General features: G+C 42.5%; 1 protein-coding gene and 1 long non-coding RNA gene across 2 annotated transcripts; both read right to left on the bottom strand.

Annotated features, from left to right (window-relative positions):
* Positions 1–353: 353 nt before the first annotated feature.
* On the bottom strand, positions 354–5,534 carry LOC133897328 (dicarboxylate transporter 2.1, chloroplastic-like). Its single transcript, XM_062338021.1, has 4 exons — positions 4,668–5,534; positions 2,730–3,043; positions 1,564–2,012; positions 354–1,286 (listed from the first exon to the last, which is right to left on the bottom strand). Exons 1-4 carry the CDS (start codon positions 5,439–5,441, stop codon positions 1,171–1,173), a joined length of 1,653 nt encoding a protein of 550 aa, XP_062194005.1. The 5' UTR covers positions 5,442–5,534; the 3' UTR covers positions 354–1,170.
* LOC133897329 (uncharacterized) lies at positions 3,654–4,661 on the bottom strand. Its single transcript, XR_009905896.1, has 2 exons — positions 4,511–4,661; positions 3,654–4,385 (listed from the first exon to the last, which is right to left on the bottom strand). It is a non-coding gene; the product is annotated as an uncharacterized LOC133897329 (long non-coding RNA).
* Positions 5,535–10,242: the final 4,708 nt, after the last annotated feature.

Raw genomic sequence — 10,242 nt, 5'->3', positions numbered from 1 at the left:
TTAAAAAATTTGTCGGTAATTTTTTAATAATTTTTTTCAAAACTTTTTCTTAGTAATTTTTTCTCATAACTTTTTGTCGAAATTTTTTCTCGCTTACCTTTTCTCATTCTCAAAATTTTTTCTCGGTAATTTTTTCTCAAAAATCTTTCCTTATAACTTTTCTCTTAGAACTTTTGAGCTGGAAAAGTTTTTTTCAAAAAAATTCCAAAAAAAGGAACTTCCGTTCCGCGCGCGAGCGCAAATTAAGCGGACCCGCATAACAGCGGGAAGGGGAAATAATTGATCCATGCTCACATGCGGACAGAAATAGGTTCAGATGCACATATATGTGGGAGATCCGAGCTGATGATGCATTTGTTTATGTCCAAGGAAACGAGAAATGTTTGCTATTCTCAATTCATGAAATAAACAGAGAAGGGTGGCACAGATGACCAGAGCTCAAACTAGCCACTATCTCTGAGTCATGCTAAATACAACCATGGAGGATTCGTCCAAATGGCCAGGGAAACAGTTTCAGTCGCCTCTGCGACCATAAGGTTCCATCATGTTCTCTAAGATTTTATTGTTTAAAAAACATCTCCAATAAATTGGCAGCAAAAATGCTTTTGGAGAGCCGTGAAGGCTGTGTGCTGCTTCAGTTCAGTTGCTCACATTTTACAGAGCGGACTGTAAAAGTACAAACAAGGGACATACTGGAACACAAATTGATTAGGGCTTTTCCCATCAAACTATTTACGATAAAAATTAAGGTGCTGTACAAGATGGAGAAACAAGACAGGCGTAACCAGCAGGTACCCTTTTGTTGAAGGTCGTTCGAGCTTTTCCTGGGAGTATGGCATGGGTTACATACTTCAGCCCCGTGGACTAGCCATTGCTTCTCCACGAGGCTCATACCAGGCGCGGCTGCTTCAGTTCAGTTGCTCACATTTTACAGAGCGGACTGTAAAAGTACAAACAAGGGACATACTGGAACACAAATTGATTAGGGCTTTTCCCATCAAACTATTTACGATAAAAATTAAGGTGCTGTACAAGATGGAGAAACAAGACAGGCGTAACCAGCATGAACAACGATCGTTATTCTGTTATTATGCTCTTTCCCTTCCAAACAGTAAGCAAGAGCAATTCGACGAGTAAAAAACGAAAATTTTGGTAACTTGGCAGCTACTGTCAATAGAGCCCCAAAAATTTCCACCAAATGGTTCCAACAACTCCCCAGATCAATGTGTTAATCAAGGCTGTTATAAAACCCACCCTGAATACATCTGGAAGCTCAACATACCCCGCTGCAGAAGGAAAGCAACAGGTTACTGGGCATATGAGTTTCAAAGGGCTATAAATACACAGGAAAAAAAGACTCCTAGAAGTTCAACTTTCTCATTCTATATGTTTTTTTTTACTATTTTCTTCTTCATTCTTCTTGATTGACAGACCGTGTAAATGCAGAGGCAAAACAATCAGCAAATTAAATTGGCAGAGTCAGCAATGTTAGCTGGGCTACTCGAAAGCTAAAAAAGAACGATGAACTGAAGTTCAGAAAAGAATCTGGATAAATGAAATTACCTCCAAAGTATACTGCAGCTTGTCCACTACTGTAATGGGTTAGTGCACCAAACAAATTTGTGTTGAACGCCAAAGCAAGTGCTGACAGCACACGAGGAACACCAGCCGCTATATGCATAGCCAGAAATGCTGAGTATAAAGCTCCAACATGCCCAGTTTGGCTTGCAAATAGATAGTGGATGAGGAAGTAGGAGGCCTCAAGAACATAAAATGCTGCAGGCCAACTCAATGAGAAAGACTCAAGCAACTTGGCAACACAGCTTGACATCCAAGAAACAATTCCCAGGTTAGTGAGCTGTCCGGCCATTCCAACCAGAACAGCAAACCAAGCCAATGTATCCCATGCTGATTTTTCATTCAAGCAATCATCCCAGTCTAGCACACCAAGCAGGAGAAGGATGGAAAGCCCAAGCATTGCAGCCACAACACTAGATACACCAATAGCATCCCTGCACAGAAATTGTGCACCAAGTTAGATAGCTATCCGTCATGGCCACTAGACACAAAAAAACACTATTTCTAGGCATCATGCATAATATCTCATATATGGTGTTCTGAAGCACTTTGCCTAATTAGTAATTATTAATCACTTGAATGAAGGATACAAGATCTATCAAGTATTTCGCATGAAATGATGGATACAGATGAATATGATGGCCAGAGACCAAAACAAGAAAATATTGTGTCATCAAAAGCAGAATCCAGATGGATAAATAAGTATTTATCCTGATTAAATTGTTGTTTCTGTGCAAATATCTTAAACATTGACTCATTTGAGTATGAGAAACGTTTCTCAACAGTGTTGAACTTGAACCACACATTTAAATTGCAATGGAACAGGACCCAGTTTGCTCGTACTAGACTAGGTGCCTCAAAGAAAACAAAAGGGGGCTGATATCCTCGCAATCAAGCAAGGAAGGAAGAAAGAAAGAAAGAAAGGGAACAGGACTCTAGACGCAACAATCAAACAATGATTCCGCTTTCGTAGATTAATTTGAAAATCCCAAGGTAAATGTAATGGGATCGTAAGAAGCAGCTAACTAAAAGTCCATGCAAATCTTTTACAAAAAATGAATCATATTGTAAAATAGGTCACAAGCTGCAACACTATTAAAATCACGAGTCAATATTACGAGATGATTTTCTTCGGTGACAGATAAGCTTACCCAAAAACCCATAGGGAGACTGCAAGAATCATTGTGCCAATCATAACCCATTCATTTTTAGTCACAGGGCCCATGCGCTTCAGCTTCTCTGCAGCCAATGCTGGGGCATCAGGGGTGTCCTTTGTTTCAGGGGGAAAGATTTTGTATAGCAAATATGGTGTTGCCAGCAGAGAAACAATAGCTGGCAAACTAGCAACTTTGAACCATGATACCCATGGATTTGCAATAATAACACCAAGCTCCTCTGCTAACTTCAAGCATAGCAAGTTTTGTGCTGCAGCAGTCAGGAATAAAGCACTTGAGTTACCAGCTGCCTGTCAAGCAACAGAAAGCATCAATATGCATAACATACCAGAAGAAGCATATAATCATTCAACAATTATGAGTAAACATGAATTGATCCTAATAATTTTGATCCCAAAAAGGCAAATTTCAACAATGGAATTCCTAATTTTGGCAGGGTTTTCAGGATTTGCTACCCCATTCGCTGTCACTTGAGGGTTTGCCACTAGATGTCGCACTGACAGATGGATTATGGAGTCACATGTCAGTGAGACAACAGAGTGGAAAATCAACAATACCACCCAATAGAGATGTAAATCCACGATTTTCCTAAATTTTGAAAACATCTTGATTTTTCATCTTTCAATTTATAAGGAAACATGAAGGAACAGTACGTTGTTCTACTTATCAACCCACAAATTTTTTGATATTTTCCAAAAATGTAACTGGGTGCGCATTGGCTTAAGAGGATGCCCTTATAAACTAAAAAATCAATCACCTTTCATTAAAGTTAAGACTGTATGTGCCAAGGAAGTCTTTCAGCATTAGGGTTGTTTAGATTAGGTAGGCATCTAGCAAACACAACAAAGGGATTATAAATTTATAATCACCTTTTGCATTAGTGCTTATGAGTTGAGTTCCGTTTAATGAAAACTATTTGGTACTTGTGAGTTGAGTACTGTTTGATGGAAACTAATTTGTAAGCAAGAAAGCAAAATCTACAGAGGAAGGTAAGGGTAAGATAGCCTTTATACTAAGATAATTAAATTACAAAAAAAAAAATACATACACCATTTCTTTCCTAAAATACACTACTTTTCACATTGCCATCATAGTCATCCATACAGCAAATCCCGGGCATCAGTGAATAAAAAAAAATGAAGCAAATTATGTTGATTAGCAATGGCATAGGTTCTGAACCAAAAGTCTAATACTGACCCATCCTAGGTTCGATACCAGAACCAATAATAACCACTTGTTTATTTCTTGTTATTTCCATAGAAGCCAAGAATTTTATAATCAACACTCTTTATCAACTTAGTGACGAAAAGAATCAAGACGAATGCTGCACCATTTTCATGTCAAATCCTCCAACAACAGAATAGTCCCTATAAGAAAGAGGACTGATGACATTAATGAGCTAAAATGCACAAATTCTCAGTCTAGCAGGTAGGATGTGCTAAGTTAGTCTTCAGCATAACAGTATGTAGAACTGTAGATTAACTATCTTCTTTCTCTTTGAGAGAAGACTAACTACTTTCTGAAACAACAACAAACGATATCACACACTCAACTTCTCACTTGCAGCCCTTCAAGACCCTTGCGTTCCTCACCCTCCCTTGGCAAGTCATATGGGCGCCATTTGAGTACTTTCTGAAAACAAAGGAATGCTACTTCCAATTTTTACATGTGCAGAGCTCCACTGAAGGATACAGTGATCAAGCTAATACAACCAGCAACGAACCTTTCTGAAAACAAATTCGGCTGGGAATACGCACTCTTAATTTAGTGGTGATCAGCAATTCTGTGAATTCATATATCGGAGGCCTACAGTCTCTGCAGTATATAAGATCTATCTTATCTATAATCAAGTTACAAGCAGCAAGTTAATCAACTGATCCCATGCGAATCTGACGGACCACATTACTCAATTACCTGGAATTGAGTCATCACAAGATAGGACCCGAGCTTCCGTGACGATGGCTCGTTGGGTTTGCTCTCAGCCGAGAGCGAGAGCGACTTGATGATGGGCAGGAACACACCCCCGGCCCTCGCCGTGGTGCTGGGCATGGCCGGCGCGATGAAGGCCTCGCTGATGGTGAGCCCGTAGGACAGTCCCAGCGTGCTGCTCCCGAGCCACTTGACGAAGTAGGTGGCGATGCGGTCGCCGAGGCCCGTCTTGACGAACCCCCGCGCGAAGAAGAAGGAGATGACGATGAGCCAGATGACCTCGTTGGTGAAGGCGGAGAAGGCGGCGGTGAAGGGGAGAGTGTGCGTGGCGACGGCGGCGGTGAGGCCGAGGAAGGCCCAAGCGCCCACGGGGAGCGGCCCCAGCACGAGCCCCGCGATGGTGGAGAGGAAGATGGAGAGGAGCTGCCACGCCTGCGGGCTCACCTCGGCGGGCCGCGGTGCGAGGAACCGCACGGCGAGGCCGACGGCGAGGGAGATGACGAGCGGCACGAGTTTCGCGCCGGCGGCAGCGGGATAGGGGTCGGGCTTAGAGACAGGGGTTTGGGAGGCAAGGAGAGGCGGGAGGAGGTGGCGGCGAGGGGTAGGGGAGAGGTGATGATGCGGGGAGGAGAGGGAGAGGGGGGTGCGGGGAAGGGAGAGGGGCGCGGGGAGATGATGGAGGTGGCGACGGCAGAGGTTGGGTGGCGCTGGGACGGGAAGAGGCGGGCGGTGTGAGACGGCGAGGCGGAGGCTCTCCATCGGCGTCGGCGGGAAGCGGCGGAGTGGTCGAGGAGCCGGGCGGTGGTTTCAGTCTCAGGAGGGGGACCTTTTGAAGTGCCTGGTCGCCTGGTTAACGGCCCGAACCATATGTTAAGGTACACTCACTGGCATGCCGGGTCCAGCTGGGTCATGTGTTGGAACGTGCAACACGGCCCACTTGACAGTATAATTGGGTACGAGGCGGGAGAACAACGGGCGGGTCGTAGGCAGACTGCACAGGATACTTTAGTATCGGAGTGGGGCCCGGTGTCAGTCGGAGGAATCGGGGTCATCATCTGCGTGCCTGGGCAGCGGCGGCCGGCGGTAGATCCTGCGATGCGCAGAACCAATGAAAGGATGACAGATCAAAATGTAGGGTCTGACGGATTCCGTTGCGCTGCGGCTAGATTCGGGCAGGCGACTTTGCTGTCGTCCGATTAGAACTCAACGATCCCGATGACAGTACTAGTCATGCTCATGTTGTGGCCTCTTGCAAATCCCCACGTTTCCCACGGCGATTTTCTCTGTGACCAGAACAATTCGTATGCGTATTTCATAATCCTTTGCTTCCAACAAAACCATCAGCGTCTTTGTTCCTTTTCTGCTGAGTGAATTGCCACCTGCTTACTACTAAGCGTGCATGTAAAATTCACAGAAATAAAAATAAATTTGATAATGCTGTAACGCGAATCGAATTTTTCCATGAGAATGTCAACTAATTATCTCGCAAGCTAAGCGTCATCTGAGCTACATCGCCAGCTAATTTACATATTTGTAGTAGCATTTTATCATAACTGATATTGCTTCCGTAGCACTAATGCACATCGATATTACATGCCAAATCTGCATATGCTTCAACAAAATGTGAATTTTGATTCTTTTTCACCTGTTTAAGAACTATACGTAAAATAGTGAAGTCATGTGTGCCTGGTTTTCTAATATCATTTACAAGGGTTTCTTACCCTTGTTGAGAAAACAACATGACCTTAAGTCATTGTCGTGAGTTGCAGTCGTAATGTTTGGCGTCTCAATCTTCTTCTTTTTTCTAGTCTTATCGTCGTTCTTTCTAAGCTTACGCTTGTCGGCCGATTTGGAGGTCTTGTCTCCCAAACCAGGCTGAGGCAACTTATCCCTCTTATCGAGGGAACGACTCCACTTGACCCCTTTTACCGCTGTAGCACAGCGGTTAGCCATCTCGAATATCTCCTTGGTGCTTTATGATGGGTACATAGTCATATCTTTAGTTAGCCTCATGTTCCGTACTTCTTGTCGAAAGGCTCAAATCACCGAGAAATTAGTAACCTCGGGAATTATGTTCCTAATATTGCTAAACCTTTGGATAAATAGCCAGAGAGTTTCATTACTCTCCTGACGAAGGCGATGCAGATCGTCTTCCTTTCCAGTACGCTCATAAGTTTCTTGAAACTGGCCAAGGTCACAAAAGTGTTCCTATAAGTATACCGATTTTGCTGGAAAATTGGTCAGCCATTCGGGCAGATTCTTCAAGCACCATAGAGAGGTAATTTGTCATCACCTTTGCATCTGTTGTATAGATTTGAAAGAATTCTAACATAGAGCTTTCATTAGTATACCGAGTCAGAATCTATCCGGGTAGCATGCTGCTCGGAAATTGGGTGTGAAAGCCCAACACTCGGTAACCACTGCATGCAGTGCTTCTTCAGTAGTCGAAAAACATAGCCTCGATCCACAAGAATCGTATTGGTATGGTTCTCGGAACTTGACCTGGTCCTTTTGGGAGATCTATCTCGATGTTCCACCCTATTGCAATGTTTGTCTATGTCACGACATAGATCTCGCACAGGGTGACCTCAGGGATGCGTTGTATGATACGCTCACCAGTCACGGGCATACATCCTTTCGTAGGCTAGTCTAACCTCTCTCTGCTAACCTGGGGAAACTTGGTCAGAATTGTTCCAACGTGAACTATTTGTGCCCTTTCTGGAGTATCCAACATCCCTTTAGACGGATTGGAGAGTAGGGTTTTTTTGCACCTTGCAGGTATTGGGCAGTACCAGAAATAAATTGGCCTTTGTTATTGAAGGATTGAGATCTCACCTAAAGGGGGGTGAATAGACGTTTCTAAAAAAACTTCACAATGGATTAAACAGAATCTGGAACCTCCGATTCAATCTGGAACTTCTAGCCTTATCCGGAAGTTTCGGACACAACCCGAATATTTTGATCACATAACTCGAAACCGAGATTAAACTACACTTATACAAATCTACTTGAATCCAAGTGTTACCACAAATCACCAATGATGTTTCCAAGCATTTTCACAAAGCACCTGCAGCCATAAACTCGCCAACAAGTAGATCGGGGCAAATCGTCTAAAAGTCAACACGCACAAGAGCGAACACAAGTAAACAAAGGAGACAAGTGATTTGTTTCCTGAAGTTCGGATCCAAGAATCCCGCGTCTTCCTTGAGGAGCTCACAAAGAGCCGAGTCTCTGTCAATCATTTCCCTCACCAAGCGACCACGGAGATCAAACTCGGAGCTTACTCAATATTCTCTTCCCTTGCGGAGGTAAGGAGGGCCTTCACAAACTTTCTTGCAGCACACCGCAAGCTTGAGTGCTCACAAGCAATGCCTAGCCGTCTAGGAGGGTAAACCTCTAAGAGTAACAAATATAGAATCGATTAGCTTGACGATGAGCCAAGTGCTCAAAGGTTGGAGATAAAACTCACTAATTCTCACACTTACAATCCCTCACTTTACTCTCAAATCCTTCCAAGAATTGAAGCTTAGGTGAGTAGGGAGAGCTCTAAAGGGCTTTTAATGCTTTTGTCTCAAGTTTCTTCTGCACTAAATGAGTGGAGGGGGTGAGAGTCTATTTATATCTAATCCCCAAAATATGACCATTACAGAGCATTCTGGCCTAATATTTTTATGTGATCCTCTATTTTTTTCAAGTGATGAGAACATCCTCTTATCTCCAGTCATATGAAAAACCTTCAGGATGGATCGGGAAAAGTGTTGGTGCATCCACTATTAAGCACCAAACTTGTTCCACAGGAGGAGTATGTCTACAAAACAAATTAAGCTTTTATTTTAAATACCTAAATTTTCTTAGGTTCTTTCATGTTAGTAACTAGCACCTTTGGCACCCACATATTCTTTTTCACAACACGCTCATTTGTACGGACACTAACTTATAGAGTAATCACTTTACCAAAGTGGTTCCTCTTCAACACATAAGAAGCATAGAATGTGTCTTGAGATGCATGGCCTTTGAGTTGCTTGGCTTGTAGGATGAGATCAACTTGCTGCCTCTCTTGATGAACTTAAGACACTTCTTACCATTTATTACCACACGTTCACTTGGCTTGCTCTTATGCATATCAAAGCCAAGACCCCTCTTTTACTTCTTATCATTAGGCTCAATGATCTTGTATAGAGCATCCTTAGATTTGTACGTCTTCAAGCACCAATACTTGATCAAAGCATTTGGCCTTTCATTTTTCTTTTATAATACTTGTAAGAATTACGTATTAGTAGCATAAGCATTATATCGATGTTGTAACACCTTGCACACCCTTCACTAGTGGAGGCACTAGGGGGCCTTTTTGCATCATTAGAGAAGGAGGATGTGCTACTCCATAGGACATTAAATTGCACTTCAAGAGCTTTATGAGTTTCACCTAAATATTTGAAATTCTCTTGAAGTGAGTCGTTGGTACCCTTTAGGCTAGCAATAGATTCATTGACCAAGCTCAATTGCTAACTTTCTCCTTCTTTTTATCAAGGAGCTTCTCGATGTTAGGATTTCTCTCCTTTTCAAGAAGGAGCAAACCATCATGCTTTTCGAGACTCTTCTCTTGGCTCTTTGTTGTCTCTATAAATTGTTTCATTTTTGTTATGGTATTTTTATTTAGATCTTTTAGCAAATTTTTATATACATAATCATTATCACTATCGCTATCTAGGAACTTAGGTCGTGATTGTACCTTGCGCCCCTTTGGCATAAGGTAAGTGGGTGGGTCATCATCATCGCTCATGTCACTAAAAAATAACCTTATCAATGGAGTGGAGTGGATGACGATGGTGGCAACCTCTTCATCATTGGAGTCAGAGTTGTTGGAGTACCACTCTTTGCCGATGTGAGCTTGACCTAAATATATATTCTTGTGGGTCTTGCCCTTGTACTTCTTGTAAGGCTTGCTTTTCTTCAATTCCCTGTCCTTATTCTTCTTGTTGTTAGACCACTCGGCTATGAAATGGTCAATCTCGTCACACTCATAGCAAGCTTTCTTGGATTGTCTTCTTTTGGACTTATGTTTCTTGTACTTACTATAACCGCCCTTTTTCAAAAATTTCTTGAACTTCTTCACAAAGAGAGAAATTCTTCATCATTGGAGTTCTCTTCTTCACTTGAGTTTGATTCTTTATCTTGTTTGATGTTACTTGCCTTCAATGCCACTTCCTTGATCTTGGAGCTTAAGCTTTACTTGATAAGGTTTTTTTTTTTTACTTCTATGACTTCCTCTTCCATGAGCTCATGAGCTAGTATCCTTCCTATCACATCACTTGGTGTGAGTTTTTTTAGTCTCTTCTCCCTTCTCTCGCGGATGAGTGTCACCAAGGTGGGATTTCTTGGTGCGAAATCTCTCAACAATCTTTTCACCACCTTGTGATCATCTAGCTCATCACTTCCAAGCCCTCGAATCTTGTTCACAAGCACCGTCATATGGTCATACATCTTTTGAAGGGTTTTATCGTCTTTCATCACAAAGCATCCTAACTTTTACTCTAAGAGCTCTATTTTTTATCCTCTCACA

The sequence above is a fragment of the Phragmites australis genome, chromosome 17 (assembly GCF_958298935.1).
Source record: "Phragmites australis chromosome 17, lpPhrAust1.1, whole genome shotgun sequence".
In the NCBI taxonomy this organism is placed as follows: Eukaryota; Viridiplantae; Streptophyta; class Magnoliopsida; order Poales; family Poaceae; genus Phragmites; species Phragmites australis.
This window is presented reverse-complemented; position numbering and strand designations above follow the sequence as displayed.

Excerpts from the sequence above, each read along its gene's own strand:
- LOC133897328 (XM_062338021.1), bottom strand. The coding sequence starts at position 5,441 with ATGGAGAGCCTCCGCCTCGCCGTCTCACACCGCCCGCCTCTTCCCGTC. Across the intron at positions 2,013-2,729 it reads GTCTCCCTATGGGTTTTTGG|GGATGCTATTGGTGTATCTA; the intron begins GTAAGCTTATCT and ends ATTTCTGTGCAG. Across the intron at positions 1,287-1,563 it reads AGCTGCAGTATACTTTGGAG|CGGGGTATGTTGAGCTTCCA; the intron begins GTAATTTCATTT and ends TTCCTTCTGCAG.